At 45.8% G+C, this 21,655-nt stretch overlaps 3 protein-coding genes across 3 annotated transcripts in view; 2 read left to right on the top strand and 1 right to left on the bottom strand.

Moving 5' to 3' along the window:
• USP4 (ubiquitin specific peptidase 4) overlaps positions 1 to 8,081 on the top strand; it is a 31,919-nt gene extending 23,838 nt beyond the window's left edge. Inside the window, exons 14-22 of the mRNA XM_054280792.1 lie at positions 2,544 to 2,735; positions 3,273 to 3,361; positions 4,261 to 4,476; positions 4,557 to 4,627; positions 4,953 to 5,068; positions 5,593 to 5,742; positions 6,386 to 6,489; positions 7,536 to 7,624; positions 7,742 to 8,081. Coding sequence (XP_054136767.1) covers positions 2,544 to 2,735; positions 3,273 to 3,361; positions 4,261 to 4,476; positions 4,557 to 4,627; positions 4,953 to 5,068; positions 5,593 to 5,742; positions 6,386 to 6,489; positions 7,536 to 7,624; positions 7,742 to 7,843 — 1,129 coding nt within the window. The 3' untranslated portion in view covers positions 7,844 to 8,081. The remainder of the gene's footprint in view (positions 1 to 2,543; positions 2,736 to 3,272; positions 3,362 to 4,260; positions 4,477 to 4,556; positions 4,628 to 4,952; positions 5,069 to 5,592; positions 5,743 to 6,385; positions 6,490 to 7,535; positions 7,625 to 7,741) is intronic.
• A 2,899-nt stretch (positions 8,082 to 10,980) lies between these two features.
• EMC3 (ER membrane protein complex subunit 3) lies at positions 10,981 to 16,069 on the bottom strand. Its single transcript, XM_054280981.1, has 8 exons — positions 15,856 to 16,069; positions 15,716 to 15,773; positions 14,902 to 14,995; positions 14,167 to 14,271; positions 13,399 to 13,480; positions 13,171 to 13,250; positions 12,553 to 12,635; positions 10,981 to 11,228 (listed from the first exon to the last, which is right to left on the bottom strand). The coding sequence occupies exons 1-8, from the start codon at positions 16,008 to 16,010 to the stop codon at positions 11,100 to 11,102; spliced, it is 786 nt and encodes a 261-aa protein (XP_054136956.1). The 5' UTR covers positions 16,011 to 16,069; the 3' UTR covers positions 10,981 to 11,099.
• Positions 16,070 to 17,459: 1,390 nt separating this feature from the next.
• Positions 17,460 to 21,655, top strand: part of FANCD2 (FA complementation group D2) — a 34,508-nt gene continuing 30,312 nt past the window's right edge. The window contains exons 1-6 of the mRNA XM_054281040.1: positions 17,460 to 17,526; positions 17,686 to 17,820; positions 18,414 to 18,481; positions 19,235 to 19,338; positions 19,847 to 19,910; positions 20,672 to 20,724. Of these exons, the coding sequence (XP_054137015.1) occupies positions 17,460 to 17,526; positions 17,686 to 17,820; positions 18,414 to 18,481; positions 19,235 to 19,338; positions 19,847 to 19,910; positions 20,672 to 20,724 (491 nt within the window). The remainder of the gene's footprint in view (positions 17,527 to 17,685; positions 17,821 to 18,413; positions 18,482 to 19,234; positions 19,339 to 19,846; positions 19,911 to 20,671; positions 20,725 to 21,655) is intronic.

Genomic DNA, 21,655 nt, shown 5'->3' with positions numbered 1-21,655 from the left:
TGTCTTCAGAACATTGCATTTTCAGTCTCTGATCTCTTAGTTGACTTGTTTGTATGTTCTGGTATTATGAAAGGAAGTAAACAGATGAGGTGTATCTCCACTTCTAGAAGAGATCAGAATATGTGCCGCAGTTTCTCCCAGTTTTTTTCCAATCCTGTGTTTATTCTTACTATCTGTTTTTGACCCTGTTGTGGTTTCTCAGCAGCATCTCTGGGTTGTTGTACAGTAGTAACTCCTTCAGACAGATCTGTTTGGCAGCTTCTGCAAAGCATTTCTTCCTGCCTTTCTTCATTCTTTTTCAAAATACACTTCTTGGTTGTTGCTGTAGACTGACTTGTGGTCCACATAGTGTTTTGCAGCTGGAGTTAGTATCACAGATCCCAGCGCCTGTGAGGGAATGTTTCAGTGACATACAACCTATATATTAGCCTGGTGTTCAGCTCATTGTCCTTTCCTGTGGCTCTGGTCCTTCATAGCTTTCCATTCTTCTGTGCACTTGCTTTACCTTCATTGTGCAATGGAACAAGTTACCTCATTGCTCAGTACCTCCTTTCTGAATTGAAACCACACACCTGAACCTCCATAATGCTGATAAAGACTGGTCAAGTCCTACCCTATTACTTAGCAGTTTTCAGACACTTCTGAGTTGTCATGAATTATAAAGGCAATTAGCCAGTATCTAGCAGTGTGGTAGCAGCTGAGCTAATGTTTCTGACTTCTAAAACCATGTTGTGTCATCTGGAGTAGCATCACCTTCATGTTCTATTATTTCAATTAGGTTGTAACATACAGAATTATGTGGTATTGCCCAGTAATTCCCAGTATCAGCTCTACAACCTGTTACACTGTACATAAAATACTTTGGCTTTGGGTTTTTTCAAGGGATAGGTGTTTCTCAGGAGATCATAAAAATGACTGATCTTGATTCTGATGTGTCTGCTTTTAGTGCTATAAAAGGTGTTCTGAGGTGGAGTGGGTAAAGGGACACTTGAGTAATCTCTTGTGTTGTGGTGAGAAGTGTGTGAGATGCTCTCTGCAGAGTGTTGTGGGGTGCTGCATGCTGGCTCTTTGTGATGGATGACCTCTACCTGTGGAAATAATCTTTAATTTCTGTCCCATCTATTCCTTCTCATGGGCAGGGCTTCATTCAGGTGCTTGAGGGTGGAGTGTAAATGGGGCTTCATGAATTGCTGCTTGCAGAGCAGTGTAGGTGGTGTGGGAGGAGTCTCAGGAGTGGCATGCACTGAGCTGTGTTACAGGAGTCCAGGCTAAGGGTCTCATAGGACCTGGTGTTAATCACAGCTTATATTCTAGGACTGATTATGGCCTTTTGTGGTTTAAACAGTACTAAGTGAAATAATTCACCTTTTTGTAGTGCTGTTTCTCAGGAAGCTTTAGGAGGTGTGGGCTGTGTGCAGTGCTGGTGTCCAGCTGAGTAGCATTGACAGCCCAGAAAACCTCAACAGCTGCTGGCATTGGACTCTTATGCTGACTCTGAGCTCTTGTGTTCTTGGTGGGCTGGGACTCCCTGGCAGGAAGTTTTCCTTCTGTACTCTACTGAACTCAGTCCAAGTCCCAAGCTGGGATCCATTTTTGTTGTAAGTAGGATGAAGCAGAATTACAGCTCTGAAATTTGTTCTCCTTCCTGCTCTGAACACAGGAATAAAAAAATGTTTCTCAGCTCTTGAGAGAAGGGGAGTGGCTTGTCTAATGGAAGAGAATTGTTAGGAGCTTGAGGCATTCGGATATGTGACTGTGGTCTAGGTCATTATGTGTAGTGACATCTTTTCATGAAATCTTTCTTTCTCTTTCAGTTTTAAGTTAAATCTGGGACAGGTGACTCACTAAATTAAAGAGCACTGTGACTTGGCATTCCTGAAAATGAATCTTTTGTAATGAATAGGCCTGAAGCAAACAGTGTGATAGTGTTGGAGCACGTGGTTACTTTTGCCTCTCCTCTGACAGCTGCAAATACCTCATTTGCTGTTTCACCCAGGGCACAAACTGCGTCACAGTCTCCTCACTGTTCTCCCAGGCTGTTTGTTGTCTTCCAGAATTTTTCTTGTTTGTTTACTGTCCTTGGATTTTTCTGTGAAGCAGATGTTTCCAGTCTCTTGGTTTTATGAAACATTAGCTACTCAGTGATGTGAGCTCAGGCCATAAAACTGATTGAGAGGCTGGCAGAATGCAAGACCCAAGGTATCAACAAGATTTCTTTCTCCAGGGGGAACAAACACTGTCAGAGGAATTTCAAAGTACATTTAGTATTTTTCACTGGTGGAGTTGTCAGGGTAGTGTCTTGGGAGGTGATTGGTAACAGGGGTTTGAATTAGGAACAAAGACAGAGGGAAGGTGGCAGCTGAGTCATTTGCAGGTGTGTGTCCTGTGCCACTGTGAGCCATGGGGTGTGTTCAGGAAACTGCTCTGTAGCATGAGGGCAGCACAGCCCTCTTGTGCTGTGGGAGAGACTTGAACTGAGTTCATATTGGTCCTGCTGTGCTTCTTGTGGGAATAACCCCTGGAAATACCTATCTTTCTAACAGGTATGAAGTGTGCAAGCCAAGTGAGGATGGCTCAGAGTATGTCACTCTCTCCATTTACTTTCGGGAGAAGACAGTGAGGCAATCCAGCAACACTTCAGGGACTGTGCTCTTTGGGCAGCCACTGTTAATATCTGTGCCCAAACACAAACTCACTGTGGATCACCTGTACAATGTGGTTTTGGAGCAGATCAGGTAAGTCATGGCTGTACCTTTGAATCCTGTGCCAAGCTCTAGAGGTTGCTTATTCAATTACACTGTAATAGGATTACTGAATCCTTGTTATAGGGAGAATTTTCCTTGATTTGTGTGGGTTGTATAAACCAGGATTTGCATTGCATTAGTGTCTGGAGGCCCCAGGGACATTTCAAGGTCCTGTTTTTTTCAGCTTTGTAACAGATATTGCTGGCTCAGCCTTGCAAAAGGAATCAGGAGCAGAACTGAGGGCATGTTTTCAGGGCTCACAGATGGGGCCACCATAACTTATTTCTGCCTTTTCAATATACAGCCAGTGAAACATGGAACAAGCAGTGAGAGCAAAGATTCAGGGAATTGTTGTTTGACTCATTCTGAGGGCTCTTGGTGCTGTCATGTAAATGTAAATGGTGCTGTACAGGTTGGGTTCTGGTTTGCTGGAGGGAACTGGGCAGCAAGAGCTGATTAAAGAGGGGTGTGCTGTTCTGGTGCACAGCTCCAGTATGGCTGTGTAAGAAATGTATCCCTTCTCTTCAGCCGCTGTGTGAAACTCCCTCTGGCAGAAGAATACTCCCCACCCTGCCCAGACAGAGGAACCTGCAATGGCTCCAATGGTGTGGTTGAAGGTAAAGCCCTTTCAAAATCTGCTGGAAGCTTTTCAGCACTTTAGCTTTCTAACAGCATTTGTTTTGTGCTGTATGTATTTGGCTTAAGCTCTAACAGGTTGTTTCTCCACCATGATTAAACCACACTGTTGTGCTGGACGTCTCCTTGGTACAGGGAGAATCTTATAGACTGTTTCCTTCCTGGGGAGATGAGATGTGCAGCAGCTGCAGAACAAGGTGTGGATGTGCATTCATCCTGACCAGTGTTAGAGAAGTCCTTACTTAATTTGAGGTGTCCACGTGCCTCCCTCCAGAGGCAACCCTTCCTGACATGCCCTTTGGTGATGAAAACTGGCCTGTTAGGTCACGAAGATTGTGGAGAAATTTGTCTGTTGGAGGACATAGAATCAACAGTTTCATTCCTAGGCCACATGCTCTCTAGGAAGCTTTTAATGCTGATGGCACATGAGTGTTTCCCTTCCCTGTTTGAAATGATTCTCTAGTGTAGCCCTGAGGGTAACAGCTGCAATTAAGTTAAATGGGGGGAAAACCTGCCCATTTCCCCCAAAGAGTGGAAATACCTTTCCTGGTGACTTACATATTCCTTTCTGTGAAGACACCCAGCTGCAACCTTGCTGATTCTCTCTTGGGGATCCTTCTCAGGGTGTGCTGCCAGGAGGAGTCATTGTTAACCTGCAAACCGAGCACTCTCCTAAACTGGCATCTGCTAAAGGAGAAAACACAGCTTCAGATGGAGTGGTTAGCAAGCAGAGGTTTCTTTTTCTGTGTGCCTTTTCATTGCTTCCCACACAAGTGGTGTGTGTTGTACAGGCTGATGCACACAGCTGTCCATGGCAGGTGTGAGGCTAAACTTCCATTGGAGCCCTGTTACATTGTCCTTGTTTGAAATGTTTGTCCAGGCGACATTGAAGAGATGGAGCATCAGGATGGTGGAGAGGAAGGCAAGGAAAAGCTGACAGAAGTTGACCCCTGCCACTCTGAGGGTTGTATGCAAGTGGAGTCAGCAAGAGACCTGCAGCCTTGCAAGAAACAGCATTTCACTTTAAGCCTTGTGAATTCCTCTGGGACCTCGGAGATAAACTCCATTGTTGAAGGAAAAATCTTAAAACTGAATGGTAATTATTTTCTTGCTGGTTTTTTTTTTCCCCTTTCTTCTTTTTACACCTGTACAATAAATATTTCCTTTTTTTGGTAGCTTTTTCTGCAGTTGCTATTGACTGGGATTCTGAGACACGGAGGCTGCTGTATGATGAACAGGAGGCACAGGTTGTAGTATGCTCTTTTCATAAGTCATCTATGTAAATTTGCATGGTATTTAAAAGGTGATCTTTTTAACAGAACAAACTGGTTTTTTATAACAGAATAGGACAGTTTTTACTGTCTTATAAAAGCTCTAAACCCAAGTGAGGACATATATTTTCTCTTAAGGACTATTTAGCATAAGAAAGGAGTGGCTGGAAGCTGGAGATGATTGTCTGGATAGGGAAAGAGGTGCAGAAATAGGCATTGTAGGGAAAGTGAGCATGTATTTCTTGATGTCAGGGATTACAGAGTACATGGAATTGACTAAAGCACCTGTCTCTTCCACTAGGCATTTGAAAAACATGGAAGCATGCTACAAGTACAGAAGAAGAAGGCTGTTGTAGCCCTCAGAGATTGCATAGAGCTCTTTACTACTATGGAAACACTTGGTGAACATGACCCGTGGTAAGAACCTCTGTCTGCCTGCCATATTTATCATCAGATGTAACTGTTTGAGTTCACATGATTTTTCATGGGATTCTTATCATTTCCCAGGTCTGTCCTTTTGTCCTCATCTTTGAGAAGTCTGTCAGATCTGTATTAAGTCATTGACTCAATAGGCTGTGGGCATGGGTTAATAAAAGTATTTGTTTCCTGCCTATATTTAAGAAAAAAGTATCAGTGGGAATGCAGCTTCCAATAACCAGGCTATTTTTCAAAGCTTTTTCAAAAGCTTTTTTTTTTTTTTCCAAACTTTTTACAAAGTTTTTGTACAATGTGCAGTCAACATACTTGCTGTAGGACTATAAAATAAAAGCAAGTGGAGTTTGGAATTCTCTGAGGCAGAATGTTCACCTGCAGATTCCACAGGCAGTGTGCCTTCTGTCAGGCAGGGACTGTGCTTGTGCTAGTGAGGATCTTTAATGGAAGGCCAGAAGTTTTTCCTTTGATGCAGTCATTAATTTCCTTGCTTATTACTCCCTCCTTAGGTACTGCCCTAACTGTAAGAAACATCAGCAGGCCACGAAGAAGTTTGACTTGTGGTCTTTGCCCAGGATTTTGGTGGTACATTTAAAACGCTTCTCGTACAGCAGATACTGGAGGGATAAACTTGACACGGTTGTGGAATTCCCCATCAGGTAGGATTCTTCTCTCAAGCCAGGAAGATCTTGGTCAAGAAAGATGTACTTCTGATGTTTCTGTTGGGTGGGCTTGTTGTAAAGGCTGTAACTGAAGCAGGTGTTTTCAGGGTTTGAGTGGCTGGACAGCAGGCATGGGTTGAGAGGGTTAGTGTTTTTGAGGGGTGGTTTTTGTTAATGCTATTAATCTCAAAGAGCATTAATTACTAGCAGGTACTGTTTCTTCTGAAATTCACTTAAGCCCATGTGATTCAACCAAGAGAACTTCTGTAGCAATTTTAGCAATTTTTTTTGTCAGTGCTGCACTTGCAGTATTGAGTACTGCACAATTACAAGATGAAAGCCTGCCTTGTCCCTCTGCTTCTGCATCCTGCTGTGGGATGAAGCAAATCCCTTACTATTCCTGTCTCACTCTTCATGCCTACACAGGGGCACTCCAAGCTGTGTTTTATTCAACACCTCCCTCTAAACTGGCAGTGCTTGGTGTGTTTGTCAGGACCTGCCTTGTGTGGGAGGGGTAACAAGCCTGGTCTTCACACTAACAACACCTGGCCCCTGAGCAGCAGAGCAGCACTGGTGCCATGCTTCATTTCCTAAAAAGTGGTGGTTACTGGTGTACTGATAGTTCTGTGTTTCCTTCCAGGGGCTTGAACATGTCCGAGTTTGTCTGCGACCCAAGAGCAGGCTCATACGTCTATGACCTCATTGCAGTATCCAATCACTATGGAGCCATGGGAGTGGGCCACTGTGAGTAACTGCTGCTGTGTCCTTGGTGTGCAGGGAAACGTGGGCACAGGGCACATGGGAGGGCTCTGCACTGGGACACCTCAATAGCCCTCCCTAAGGTGTCTGGTGCAAAACTGACCTGTGTTTGTGTGCAGGCGAGTATTGGATTGGGGTCCTGTTAGGATTGGAGGCCAGATAGGTAGCAGCACTTTGGCCTGAGGTCTGACTGATGCCTGTGGGACCCTGGTTAGTTGTCATTAGTTTGTGTGATGGTGTTCCCCAATTTATGAGTGGAGTCCAAATTTTTCAGTGCTGAACTTAAAATTGAAAATTGTGACACTGGCTGACAGAATGTCTCCACCTTTGCACTGATAAGAACTGACATAGGAAAATGTCATTTCATCAAGAGAAAACCCACTTACATACAAATTTTGTACATAATGAGTCTGTGTTTTGTGTCACTAGTTTTGCTGCAGCACAGATGAAAAGTGTCTGTAGGTGAGTTACCTGTATCAGGTGTCCATGCAGATCCATGCTGTAGGTGACACTTGTAAAACCACCCAGAAGCAATTTACCATTGAGAGGATGATGAACTCCTGTAGCTGAAGGGGCACATGTTCTGAGGCTGGAGATCACAGTCACAAAAGTCTTGGCTGGAAAAGATGTTGAGGGACTTCCAACTTCGTTCTTGAGTGAGGATTCTTGCAAGAATCAGATCAGATCCATTAGCAGCAGAGAACTTTCCTTTCTAGTGAAAATGCAGAGTCTTAAACCGTGCGTGTTTGGGAAAGCTCTGACTCAAGGGCAGTGAACAAAGCCTATTTTTTCCCCAAGTTTCTTTTCCGTGTATCTCAGCTGGCAGGGCTAAGCCTGGTGTGTGGAACCTGGTCCTAGACTAGGTGGGCCAGCTGGCATGTTGTAGATACTCGTGTTGGTTAGCTAGGCTTGGGGCAGGCAATGCCAAAGCTGGCTCCTGGCCTCCCATGCACACGTGGTTGGAGTCCCAGGGTCCCAGGTGTGCATTCCCTCCCTGCTGGCCCTGCTGAGCTGCAGTTCCTCCCTGACAGACACTGCCTATGCCAAGAACAAGGTGAATGACAAGTGGTACTACTTCGACGACAGCAGCGTCTCGGTGGCTTCAGAAGACCAAATAGTGGTGAGTATTTGGCTAGAGGCTGTTCCAGCTCTGTGCTTTGTGTGGTTCCCTGCTTTGTGTGACATTGCAGCCTGGCTGTGTGGATGGTTTCAGGTGGGTTTTCTCTCTGTTTGGTAGACAAAAGCTGCGTATGTGCTGTTCTATGAGCGCCGAAACAGCGAGGAACATTCTGCCCCCTCTGCTCCCCAGGAAGAGTGTGATGGCATGGACACCAACTAAGCACCACCTCCAGCACTCAACCACCATGGTAGTGGTTGCTCTTGTAAAGCAATGCCTGAGGCGCCTGAAAATTTTTCTTCCTTCTGTAGGGGTCAAGCAGCAAATCAAGCACTGAGAGAGTCAGTGCTGGGGGTTGCAGAATAGCACTGAAGAGCCAGGAATAGGTGCTGACACTTGGGTATTTAGAGGCCAAAAATAATATATATTGGAGCTTCAATAAAGTTCTTTTTAAAATCTGGCTGAGCTGTGTGGCTAGAGGCAGGGGCTGGGGCTCTGGTTCCTGGACTGAGGGTTGTAGCTGGGGTTGGGAGAGGACAGCCTGAGCTGGAGGCCAGCACAGCTGAGCCTTGAGGGGCCCGTGGAGGAGAATGGTGGGTACGATTCTGTGAATCGGCACTGGGGCTTCCTGCCACCTCTGGTGTTGCTGTTGGGCCCTGCCTGTGTCAGGGAGGCCTCCTGCACCTTTTCTGGAGCTCAGTTCAAATCTTTGTACTTCTGGTCTGTTGCAGTCTCTGCCATTGTACCTAGGTCCCCTGGCAAAGCAACAAATGTTTCTCGTGCTTGCATCCTTTCACTGATGCATTTGAGGCTCTCCTGGGCAGTTTTGACTCAGCATTTTTTATGTGAACACTGAATCCAGTGATGCAGGAATCTTGGCCAGAAGTGAATCATACCTGCCTGTGGTGTGGCATATGTGCAGGCTGATCCCCATGGAGATGCAGGTTACAGCTGCTCTGGCTCCTGTTCTTCTGCAGAGAAAATACCATCCATAACATTGATAATTTCTTGTCTTTTCAATCTCCTACACCCCTCACTTCCAGGCTGCTCTGTAAGCACTTTTCTGCTGCCAGCATTTCTCCTATGGTTTGTGCAGTGACAGCATTTTTATCCTTTTTTGCTCATTTATGTCTCCAGCCAAGCTCAGCACTGTGTCCCCAGAGCTGTCACCTGTACAGGTGACAGCCCAATGCCATGGATTGTGTGAATTTTCGGCCTTTTCTCTTGCAACTTTGGTTTTTTTGGACTGCTCTTTCACCCCTCCTCCACCCTTGAGTGCTGCCTTTCTATCCTCACCTGATCACCCTCTGTGGGGCTGCAGGTGTCACAGTCCTGTCCCAGGTCCTGTTGGCCTCTGCTGTTCAATGGTTCTGCTCCATCCTTTTGTCACAACTGGCAAATGCTCTTCCCTCTGTCCTCCTTTACTGTGTGCTGCTTTTTAGGATTCAAGTCCAGCTTTCTTGAAAAGAGACTCCTACGAGTCTCAGTGGAGAACTGGTCTTCCATGTGAAAAATGGGAAAAATTCCAGAGCCTTAGCCTGTATTTTTTAGGGGAACATCTAGCTCAAGGTAGTGACCCAAACAGGAGGGTTTTTCCTTTTTAGATCCAAGTGTGTTGGCAGAATGAAAGGCTGAGACTGGCCATCAGTGTGCTTTTTGTTCCCTCTGGAATATGTGCTTGCAGCTGCTGTGGCTTCAGTGCTGCCATCATCACCTTTTGTGGTGGTCAGCAGTGCTTATCCATTTAACTCCAAACTTTCCACCTCAGCCCCACCTTTCTGCAGCCCAGGCAGTGCCTGACATTGCAGTGTGCCTGTCCCTGCACCCTGGCAGGGCAGCACAGGCAGCCCTTGGTCAGGGCACTGGAAAGTGATGGGGAGGAGGAGGGGGCATTGTCTCTAGCCAGCATGCTGCTGATGTGATTCTCCTTTGTGGAATTAGCTTTAAAGCATTAAAATTTAAATTTTGAGATCACAATTGCTTAGTTGCTTCTGCTCTTTTATTTTTGCAACTCTTAATATTGAATTTTTTTTCCTTATTACTGAGGGGAGCATGCAAAAAGCAACTTTTAAGCTGTAGCACTGCACTGAAATTACTCTAATCAGCAATTTTTTGTTTGTTTTACCCTGAAAGTAAGTCATGTGGGCATTCCAAAATGGGGAATAGAGGAAAGGGAGGACAGTAAAAGACCTTTTTAAAAGATAAATCAATCTGAAGTAGCCTTTGTCCTCCTCCTCACCTCCCTACCTGTGCTGACACTGAGAAATGCCTCTGTGGGGTTCAATCTCAGATCCTGAACAGACTCTGTTGTACTGCAGAACAAGCAGCCCAGCTCTGCTTTCTCTGCCTCTGAGCTGCTGGGCTTTGGCTGGTGTGTGTGTGCTGTAATACCAGACTGTTTTTTAGACTAGCACTTTGTAAGTGGCTGGCTCTGTTGTACAAAGAGGAAAATTAAAGAGTGGTTTGCACTGAAACTGGGTTTTGTTGTGTTTTCAGCTTTCATTACGTGGCCTAGCACTGCTGGTTGTGGGGATTCCTGATGAATTTCTAGGAGAAATTTGGGCTGGGGGAGGGTGAGTCCTGCAGAGCCAGTGGGGATCTGGGAGGAAATCAGCTGCTGAGGGCACAGCTCTGCACAGCTGAGGGTTCACTCTGCTCCAGGGTTGCCTTTTCTCTCTGCAGTGCTGGGTTGCTGGTACCTGGTGCTCTAGCAAAGCTGTCCTTGCTTTTTTGTGGCACTGGACAGCCTCAGCTATGGTTTCATCCTTCCTCTGCAAACTCCTGAGAGTTCTGGTCTTCCTTCTGTCCATTTTCTCCAGGAGTACCAGGGCTGCTGAGCTTTGCTGTGAAGGGCTGGTCCCCAAAACATGAAACCCATTGTGGGAAGAAGGGAAAGCAAAGGGGCACCTTCCCTGTTCCCTGGGAAGGTATTTGGTGAGAACAGAAAATCAGTGTCACAGTCCTGGCACAGCTCCTGCCTTGAGAGGATTTACAGTGTTACCCTGAGAAAAAGGTGCTCAGAATAAAGAAGGGGGAAATTAATAACAGCCTGAGTAAGGAAGAGCTTTTTGCAAAGCATTTCTCTAGGTTGGGGAAGAGGTCTGAGGAGTTTCTACAGAGGGATAAGCCAGGAACAGTTGCTCCCTGTTCTCTACAGTGCAAGGTGGGCAACTTAAAGCATTTATTATCCAACCTGGCCCAGTAAATAACAGCCAGGCACTCTGCAACACCCTGCTCACAGGCAGGAGAGGCTGTGTGGGCACTCAGGTGCTTACAAATAGACTTGGAAATTATTAAATTAATGGGGAAATAGTGTGTGTGCGTGTCTGTGGGCTCAAATCAAAGTGAGGGCACTGCAGTTCTGAACATGATGTTTTTATTTTAATTGCAGCCTTGCTAAAATACATTATATAGTTCTAGATAACAGATTTCTTTTCAAATAACTTTTACAAGAAGTGACAAAAGCATATTCTCAAATTCAGAAGATGGAGGTCTGAAGTTCTTCCTTAAACATGCCTTCAAAATGGAGGTCTTTTGCCATGAGCTCTTCTTCTACATCTTCTAAGGCCCACTGATGATCTGTCAATTCTAAGGCTTCCCATTCAGTCTGCATTGGCAGTGAACAGAAGCAGAGAAGGAAAAGTAACAAAGGATTAGTTAAACAAGAACTACACAAAGCAGTGCCTGCTTTAAAAACTGCAACAAACACTGATTTCTATTAAAAACCTGGCAATCATATCAACTCTCTGAAATCAGTGGTTTATGCTTAATTAGATGTTAGTTGCTCAATACAAATTGCATCACAGAAATTAGAAAAACTACATTATCTACTTTCTGCCAACCCTCTAACCTTCTGGAACAGTCCATAGCTTTTGTAACAGCCAGTTCTGTTCTGGTGGGCCAAGTGCTTTGCAGTGAGGTAATTCTTTAGTTCAGAGTTACTTGATAACAACAGGTAAGAGGCCAAAAATTTTGCACCTGATCACAGACTTGTGCACAAAGCCTGTAAAAAACCATGTCACATGATGCCCAGCAAGGGATTTGTATTTCTTGGCCAGAACACTTCTCCTGCAATATGGGCTTTTTCCCTTTTGTTTCTGCTGGAACATGTAGTGGGTTTTGGTCCCTGCAAGGCTGAATTGGCAGAAATGCTGTGGAGAGCCAGTACTGGGTGGAAGTGGAGTCAGTCCTGGCTAGAATTGCACCTCAGTGCTGAATGTGGCAGAACAGCCAGAGCTCCAGCACTGCTGCAGCCATCCTCTGCCCTGGCTGAGCCTCTGCCTGGGTACTATGGGATCTTTAACCAGCAAGGTTACTGAAAACAAACTGCAGGAGCAGACCATCCCAGCTTCCCAGGCAGCAGATGATGTGTGGCTAAACATCTTCTACAGCACACAAAACCAGAAACCAGGTCTGTCCTTCGTGCATAAACCTGGCCATGAACAGGCCTGTGAAAGGCACAGGCAGTCTAACAAGCAAGTGCCTGTGGAAAGTGTTTTAGGAGAACTGCAAGACAGTAAATTGCTGATGGATTTTCCACTGAACTGACTGGCTTACTTGATTTTCTCACCCAAGTTCCATCAGGATCATGCTGGACTCATGCTCAGCTGTACTATTAACACAACTTCTGAAGAGCCAGCCTCTGCTTTGGAACTATACCTCAAGTTAAAAAACCCCTTCCTCAGCAAAAGCAAAGCATGGGACATAAATTCAGCTTTTGTACCAGCAATGACTGATCTGTCAGGTTTACTTCAGGGTATTTGGGCTCTGCCAGACCCAGAGTAACTCCCACAGCCTTCATAAGCTGTCAGCTCTAATTTTAGGAACAGGAATCCAGAGCAATTCCCTTACTTGACACATGGAGATGAGTTACATGCAGCTCATAACCCTGCAGGCTCACACAAACAGGAGTGCAGGTGGGAATACTGTACCTTAAATGCTTTGTTAGTATCTGCTGGCATGGCCATTGCTGCCCCTGTCATCTGTTCTTGCATCACCCTGGACTGATCTGCAGCTGCAAATGAGAAATGAGAGGTTGATTTCTGTGCTATTAAACAGCATTTCCTGGAGCATGGTGCAGTTGGGAAGGTTTTTATCTGTAGATGAGAACAATGCAGCAACAGCCACAATGCAACACTGCTGTGCCAGGAGTCCTCACAAGACATCTTGCTCCCAACCTGCTCTGTCTTAGCCAGATTTACATAAAACCTGCAGAAAAATTGAGGAAAATAGTTTTCTATCCCCAATGCACATCTGTCCTGCCCCACATCTAACATTAGGAAATCTCTGCAGTTTTCCTTAAAGCCAGTACTTGCTAGAAATAAAACAAACCTGAGCACAAAACCTTTGCACACTGGTTTGATGGGAAAGCAAGCCTGGGCTAACATGGGAGTTTATGAGCCAGTGGCTGGTGCAGGAGATGTCAAACCTGGCCCATGGACAGTAAGTAACCTCACAGAAACAAGAGAAGAATTCAGGAGCTTCTTGGCTGCCTCAGACAACATCCCATGGAAGGAGCAGCCAGTTCCCAGAAATGGCAAGTGCCTTACCATTATCTTGGCCCAGGATGAGAGTATAAATGCTTCTGAGTCCAAACACATTCAAGAAGTACCAGGAAGCAGAGCTCACCCTGACAAATCAGAACAAGCACAGTTGTCAGTTCAAAGCTGGCTCATGACCTCATTCCAGCAGCACACACAGACCAGCCAAGGGCTGTTAACACATTCAACATTTTCCAAGTGGGAACTGGGCCTTGCTTGCTGAGGACAGGGACTTACCAGGATGCATCCAAAGTGAGCAGCTCAATTCCCTGCTGCAGCATTGGCTTGAAACGCAGCGTCAGGGGAAACGGGACCTTTGCTGCAGGGTAAAGAAAAAAAAGCCCAGTTCCACAAAGTGACACTGCATGACTGCAAAGCACAGGGTAAAGGAGCAGGTAGCTCTTTTATTACATCTAATGTAGTCTGCAATGTGTACAATAAAGAGTTAACTTGGATTTTTGAAAAAGCTGCAGTTCTGTATTCATTTTAACATGAAAAGACTTTCTGAAACTGAATCAGATGAACAAACCCTCACAGGTGTTACTTCAGTGACTGTGAAAGGGAATATCCCTTGTTAAAGAAACAGTTATCACATTAACAGTATGGAAAAAAACCCCCAGAATTATGAATTTAAGTAAGTATTTTTGATGAGTACACTCCACACAGTAACCAATTCCCTGGACAGGTTCAGAGGAAAATCCACTGCATCAACCTGAATTTCAGGCAGTTTTAATAAAATACTGGTTTTGACACTACAGTTTTTCCCAAATATATGAGCTGTTTTCTTGGAGAGCATGACCAACACGCAGAAAACAATTTCCACCCTTTGCAATGGGACAAGCAAATTTGTGCAGTTTGTGGAGTGAAGAGCAGCAGTGCCACAAGCCAAATTTATGCTGCTTCTAACTGACTGCTCTCAGGTCAGGAGCAAATCTCTGATGCAGCTCAGACCCTCAAGGCCATCTTCAGAAACACAGGCAAACCCTTGTTACTCCAGACACTTACTTGTGACAAATCCTGAAAATGTCATGTTGATCCAGCCACCAATGAGGATCATAGGCAGAACATTGGTTACATTCCCTTTCATCATATCTGTCAGCATGGTAGGATCTGCAAATCACAGATGGGGTGTGAAGCAGCAGCACATCACAATAAAGAGAAACAAGTCATTGCATGTCAGATAATTTAATTAGGAAACTGCATGAGACAACACTCCTGTTCCAGTATCTACAATTTTCCATTGCTGACAATACTTTGCAAAAGGAGATGAGCAGCCAATGTGGTGGAGACTGCTGCCACAGAGGTGTTGTGTTGTGTTCTGTTCTGTGCTGTGCCTGACCCCATCCCTTGCCCCAGATCTCTGGACTTGCCTGACCCCTGTGAGCTGACCTGGGTAGAGCAAGGACAAGCTCCTATTTTGCTGTATACATTAGTTAAATTAAATCACTTTAGAGAAGACCCTCTGGGAGCTGGAGCAAAACACTGGCAAAAGGAGACAAGAGCAGGACTCCCACTCCTGGCTACCCTGAGGAGGTCAGGCCTCCTGAGATGCTGCAAGCAGCTCAAGGCTGAAGTTAAGCAACGTGAAGCAATCTAATGTTTTTGTTTTCCAAGAGAGGGATCTCACTCCCACCCCCTCCCTCACACTGCCCGAGCTCCCTGCAGAGCTGATTCACCTTCCACCCTCAGCAGACACTGCAGGTTTTTCTACCTGGCTGCAGTTGGGGTACCTTAACATACCTGTCATTGGTGAAGGAGGCACTACCTTTCTTTTTGTTTTCTTAAAAAATCCATCCTCGGGGTTATTAAAAAAATATTTCCGGGACAGGAAAGACTGAAAGCAGAGAAAGACAACGCCAACACCGTAAGAAGTAAAAGGACAGAAGCATTAGTTCTTGCTCAGACATTCAGACATCTTGTGAGTTCTTTCTGGGATAGGTGCCTCACTGCCCATGTGTTCTGAAGCTCATCATATTTTTCTGCATCCAGAGTACAGATCTCTGGCTCTCTAAAATTCTTAAAGTAACGATAAGAATTCTCTGAAGAGAAACCCATGTTAATTAAAGAGCTTTTAGTGTTTTGTGCAAATTCTTTGTGCCGGGGAGCACCAATACTGATACACGGGACATTTTCACTCGCCCAACTGACCTCTGGATTTCACAAAATACACACTTGGTACCAACAGAGCCAACATGAGCGATGCATTTTTAGTTTAGCAAATATTTCAGCTGACATTGTATGACCACCTCGTTATCCCATGCTAGCATTACATCCCTGTGTGCTTGCTGGCAGATATTAAACACAGCAGTTTGGAGGCACATCTTATGTCAGCACGCAGTTAAAACATCGAGCAGTGACAGCTAACATAAATGTCAAGGAAAAGACATAAACGGCGGTGCTGTATCCAAGATTCCTGGGAATGTGCCCTTACGGACACTGCTGTGCCCAGGGGTGACCCGGCAGCATCCGAACCCGCGGGCGCTGCTCGTCCCGCGGCACTGCCCGGGCAGAGCCCCCAGCCACCCTTGTACAGCCCGAGCGCGCAGCTCCCTACCTGCTTTGGAATGTATTTTCCATTTTCCCGAAGGACTCTGCTCCGGATCAGGACTTGGCTGGAAGAGAGACACGCGGCGTTAGCGGCGGGCCGGGCCGGGCCGGGGGAGCGGGGCGGGCGGGGGTGAGGCGGGCCCTGACCTGTCGGACACCTGCTCCTGCGTGAGGCGCTTGTCGCTCTGCAGCAGGATGGACACGTAGTGCCGGATCATGCCCACGAAGAAAGTGATGAAGACGATGGGCAGCACCACCCATAGCCGGATGTTGGAGTCCAGCAGCAGCTCGGGCTCGCTCATCGCGGCGGTGCCGCTTCGGGCCCGGCTCCGGCCGACACCGGGCCGCCGCCGCACGCCGCGCTTCCGCTTCCGGGACCGGCCCGGCCCTTCCGCCCCCGGCGGAACGGCGTCAGCGCGCGCCGCGGGCGGGAAACTCGAGCGCGAGTGGCGGGAGCGGCGTGAGGGGACAGCGGCGTGTCCCACCCTGCCCTGCCCTGCCCTGCCTTGCCTTGCCCGGAGAGGACGGGAGGTGAGCTCGGCTTTGCTCGGCTCGACTCGACTCGACTCGGCTCAGCTCAGGTGAGGTGGGCACAGGTGAGACGGGCTGAGCTGAGCTGAGCTGAGCTGGAACCGCCGCCTGAGGCACTGCCCACCTTTGGCAGTAGGTGCGATGGAGGGGGGCCAGGCTGGGCTGTCAGGCTATGCCTCCACCCAGAACAAAACCCCAGCAGCGGTGGGGCTGGAAGGGAGCTCTGGGGATCAGCCAGGGCAGGGACACCCAGGGCAGGTGACACAGGAGCGGGTCCGGCTGCGTTGGGAGTGTCCGCAGGGAGGGAGAGTCCTTCCCTGGGCATGCCTGGGCACGCCTTCCCCGGGCAGCTGTTCCAGTGCTCTGCCGTCCACAACCTGAGGAAGATTTTGGTCATGTTGAAATGAAACTTCTCGTGTTTTAGCTTTGGCCATTGCTCCTTATCCTGTCACTGGGCACCACTGAAGAGAGTCGGGCACCATCGCTTTGGCGCCCATCTTTCAGATATTTATACACCTGAAACAGCTGTGAAAGGCTCATTGCACTTTTGTTTTTAAACTGTTCCACTTCCATGCTGGTATTTTAAATAAGTTATTTTACCAGCCTCTGCCAAGCAGCTGAAATTTAGCGTGAGATGCACACACATCTTTTTTTCATAACCTTTAAGTTTTAAAGGTGAGTTGAGTTTATTTTTCTTTTTAATTGTTGCCACCCCCCAAAAGAGGATGGTGAGATGGAGGTTTGTGCTGACAGAGCTCACTGGCTATGACTCGTGGTTAGGGGCATGAACAGGATCACTTACAGTGTTTGGGCTCATGAGCACCCATCTGTGAATCCTTTGTTGCTTTGTCATGTGGAGAGCTTGACTTTAGCTCAGTGGATGCAATCTGGGTCCTCATAGTTGCTCATTTTATTTTGCCATTTAATTTGCCTGGTGTCTGAATGAAAGGCCAAGCCTTGTTTCATGAGGAACTGAATTTTAGAAAAAGGCGTATATTGTGCTACTTAAATATGACAAGCTCTAAAATTTCAACCTGCACAGCAGGAAAATGTGTGATATTGGTTACCCAGGCAATCTGTCTTTCTTTGAGCACTCTCAATTTCTGTCATGTTCCCTTTTTCTATTCACTAGTACATTCTAGATCTGCTTAGAAAAGAGATGAATAAAACACTTGTCTTTTTCCTGCATTTTTTTAGGCAACAACAAAGGTTTTGTTACCATGGTTTCAAAAAGGAAATTGTCCAAAGTTGATGCTTCTGAAGAGAGCTGCAAGACAGACTTGGCAAGTAGGTGCCTGGGTATCATCTTAGTGGAGTGGAGACCCATTAATAGAGGCAACAGCTCCCAAGCAGGGGCAAGGCCAAAATGGCAGTTCTGATAATGCTGATTGTTAATGAAACTGCTAATTTTTTATGTATTTGATGCAGCATGTGTTGTTTTCTCAGAAGCTAAGAAGTCACGGAGTTCTGATAAAGAAAATGCCTCTGCCTTCTGTGGATTGGAGAATGAGGGAGTCTTTGAAGAGCTCCTCAGGACATCAGGAATTGTGCTGAAAGCTGGGGAGGGACAGAATGAAATAGGTATGAGTTCAACATTTGCTGTTTCTGCTTCAGATCAAAACCTGCAAGGATGGATAGTACAAAGCAATGATGTGTTTTATTTGCAGCACAAAAGTGCTTGAGCCAGCTTGTTTCAAAATTCCAGCAAACCTTCATTTGGCCTCTTATTTGTTATACACCTCTTGCTCCTGCTGAATTCAGTGCAGCACCTAGACTCATTATTCCACCTCTTTGGGTGTATACCTGTTAAGTCTAAAGACTTCTGAAAGATTATTAGAGGTACATAGAAAAGTATTAGACTGCATCTGTGATTGCAGTATTGAATTGCAAAGGCAGGAGCTCTGAAATGGGGAAGCAAACATGGCATTGTTGCCTTGCATTTCAGGCAATGCCTTCAGGGAGCCCTGTATTCAGTGTTTCAGTGCTGCTCTCAGCCCTGACTAGAGAAAGCACAAGTGCTGATTCCACTCAGGCTTTTGCCAACTGCACTTCTCAATAGAGCAAATGCAAAATGTTGTTGGATGGGCTTGAGAGCTTGTACTTGGTGTAGCTGTTAGGATGTTGTATGGACAGATTGTCTCATTCTTTATTTCCTTTCTAAACTGTCTCCTCAGCTGTTGATCAAATAGCTTTCCAGAAGAAGCTCTGCCTGGCCCTGGAGAAGCACCCTACTTACCCAGCTGTAAGTAACTCTGGCAGGAGCCACCTTTAAAGCTGCTTGCTGAGTAGGAAAATATGCAACTGCAGCTGCCTGTCCCTGCTAGTCCCATACAGAAGTGTGCAACACAGCAGCTTGTCCTGGATTTCTGTGGTTAAGATTTTCCAGTTCTCTTAGTGTTGCTGTTCCAGCCTTTTAGTCCCACAGTTTTTCTGACTGTCAAAGTAATTTTCATTAATTGCGAATAATATAATAGTTAATTTTCATTAATTGCCAATAATATTGGCAATATTATTCAATAGACAAAGACTCTCACAGCAGACAAATCGCTTGCATAGCTCTCTGGTGGGAGCTGGGTTTGGTTTTGTGTTGGGTGGGAGCTGGCAGCATTAACAGTGCCATGATGTGGTGCTCCTCCCCAGACACCAAGTCCAGGTGAAAGTCCTGAGGCAAATGATTTGACTGCAAATGTTTTTTGGGTGTAGGCCTTGTCACATTATCTCAGCTGAACAGGAAGAAAGGCAAAGTCTTCTTAAATCAAAGTAAAATGTGAGACGCTTACTTTAGAGTTGCTTTGCAGAGTAATCACTGTTTCCTCTGGAAATGGTCTCGACTAGCATTCATTTATTATCCAGCATTCCTTCCACCACAGTTTCTGTCTGCAGTTCCCAGATTAGCTCTTCCTGGTTCTCATCATCTGCTTGCAAATTGCATCCTAAAGGACAGCAGCTGGCTGGGGTGTCCCTTCAGGGTGGATAACTTCTCTCTGCTTTGCAGGTGGTGAAGCAGTTCATCAGTGGCCTGGAGTCTCACATCAAGGACAGGAACCAGTTCAAGAACTGCCTCTTGCCCTGCACTCCTGTACGGACTGAGGGGTCCAGGTAGAGAAAATGAGTTTTGCCTTCCCCTTCAGTCAGAGCCAGTCTCTGGAGATGTGCTGGGACATTCACCAGGGTGCAGCTAAAGGTGCACACCAAGGCAGGATGGCTGGTGTAATCAATTGCTGTTAATTAGCAGGGAGTTTAGAGTGTTAAGTCACAGAATTTACTGCCTGCCCATGGCACACATTGGATTCTGTGGCATTTTATGGCAACAACCAAATACTCTGGAAAAAATTTGCCAGGGCTGGTGGAGGTCAATTCCTTTTTAAGATTTTTTTCCCCAGGAGATACAGCTTCACCACAGACTTTCACATTTTTAATCCTGTAGAAAGTGAGCTGGTTCAGAGCTAAAGTGCAATTGTACATCTTTTTATGTGTCTGTGATTGCCATGTGCTACCTTAAGTCATTGTATGTAGTTTTTAAAAGAAAACAGTAATTGGGAAGAGTTACAGCCTGTTCTCCCAGCATGTTTTTGACACAACTATGGTGGAATCTTTCATCTTGCAGGAATCTGGTGCACTCATATTGTGAAAGCCTCATTAAACTGCTTCTTGGGATTAAGATCTTACAGGTATGGGAACCTTACCTTGCTCTTTACAATGTTTTTGATTGTAGGGAACATTTTGCTTACTTAAGTAAAGGATTAATAGAGCTGGTTTTGAGGCAGGTGAGGCTGCATCTGGAATAGTGTCCAGTTTGTTGTTGCAGGGACACAAAGATACTTAGGGCCTGAGACACATGGCAGACAAGCAGAGACAGAGGGAACTGGGTTTGTTCAGTTTTAAAAGAAGATTAAGGGAAATTTCATGGTCTTCAAATACCTGGTTGCAATGTGTAGGAAGCACAGAGCCAGACTCTCCTCACAGGTGAACAGGGGCAGAATGAGAGATGATGGCTCAGGTCAGCCATAGGAAATTCTGATGAGATATAACCACTTCCACTGTGGAGAATCTTTAAGTGCTAGAGCTGGGCACTGTTTTCAAACTTATCTAAAATTGATGCTTTAATTTTCTGAGTGGTGAAGAGCAGCTCAGGGTCTGAGAAAAAGAAGTTCATTGGTCCAGAGGAATTGTACATCCTGCCCTTATGGCCATATTCTGCTGGGTTATGTGGGTAGTTTATACAACCCTCTGAAAAGTGGTTTTCACTTCTTAGGCTGTGTGCCTCATTTCTGGCATTAGGCAAGAGATTTCTTATACAGGCAATACTTTATTGAGCCTTTCAAGCATTTTATTCTCTGTGTGTATGTCATCTTTTCTGAAAGGTCAGTTTGGGTGGCAGTACCACAGCACAAGTAAATCACCCTAATGTTGTTTTTTTACTTTCTTTTAGCCTGCTGTCGTAACACTGTTGTTGGAAAAGATCCCTGAATTCTTTTTTGACATGTGAGTATAAACTGGCTTCTCTCTGCCTTGAAATGAAATTTCTTTTGGACAATCACCAGCAGTTTGACTTTAGCTGTTACTTCAAGTTTACCTGGCTGGCAGTTTGCACTGATGTGGGGTTTTTTTTCATACCTGTGTAAAATAATCTGTGAGGTACCATGGCCTTAAATTGGTGAGTCCATAGAGCAGAAGACAGATTTCTAGAAGATGAAATGCAGACATTGTGCACTGATTGATTGTGCTTTCACAGCTACTGACACAAGCTTAGAATTATTTCAGCAGAGGAACTAGAGAGTGTCTCATCATTTAAAAAAAGATGGAAGTGCCTGCTGGCAGAGTTTAGGAGGCTGGGAGATGCAAACAAATCTCCTTTTAAAATTCCAAGTTGTGTTCAAACTAGGGAAATTGAAAGATCATCTCTTGGTTTTTGAATGTGGAACACCACAGTGGAGTGAGAGATCTTGAGATGTAAAACAGGCAAGACTTGGCCACTCCATCTCTTCTTCCTGTGCCCTGGATGCTCACTGCAGAGTTAGTGGGGCAGGCCAAGGGGCAGAAAGGACCTGAGGCTGTTCCTGCTGCAGTTTTTGTTCCAGTGTTGAAATACAGGATACAAATGCTGCACAGGGGTGTAGTCCAAAAAATGTCCAAAATGTATTTGTTTAACCCTTCACTGCAGTCATGTGGAGTTCATCTGTTTCACAAAGACCTCTGGGAAGACCCACATGTTTCAAAGTGGAGAAGAGTAGTTGGGGGGACAGAATTAACAGTGATTCCTTGATGTTCCCAAAGTCTGAGTAAAATTGGATGCTACATGTCAGCCCCAAGATATAGATACGATTTTCTTTCTTTCCATCTCTTCTTACTGTGCCCTGGATGCTCACTGCAGAGTTAGTGGGGCAGGCCAAGGGGCAGAAAGAAGCTGAGGCTG

This window comes from Melozone crissalis, unplaced genomic scaffold (assembly GCF_028551555.1).
Source record: "Melozone crissalis strain CALT ecotype California unplaced genomic scaffold, PUWL_Pcris_2 ptg000029l_1, whole genome shotgun sequence".
Taxonomy (NCBI): Eukaryota; Metazoa; Chordata; class Aves; order Passeriformes; family Passerellidae; genus Melozone; species Melozone crissalis.
The sequence above is the reverse complement of the archived record's forward strand: the minus strand, read 5'-3'. Positions and strand labels throughout refer to the sequence as shown.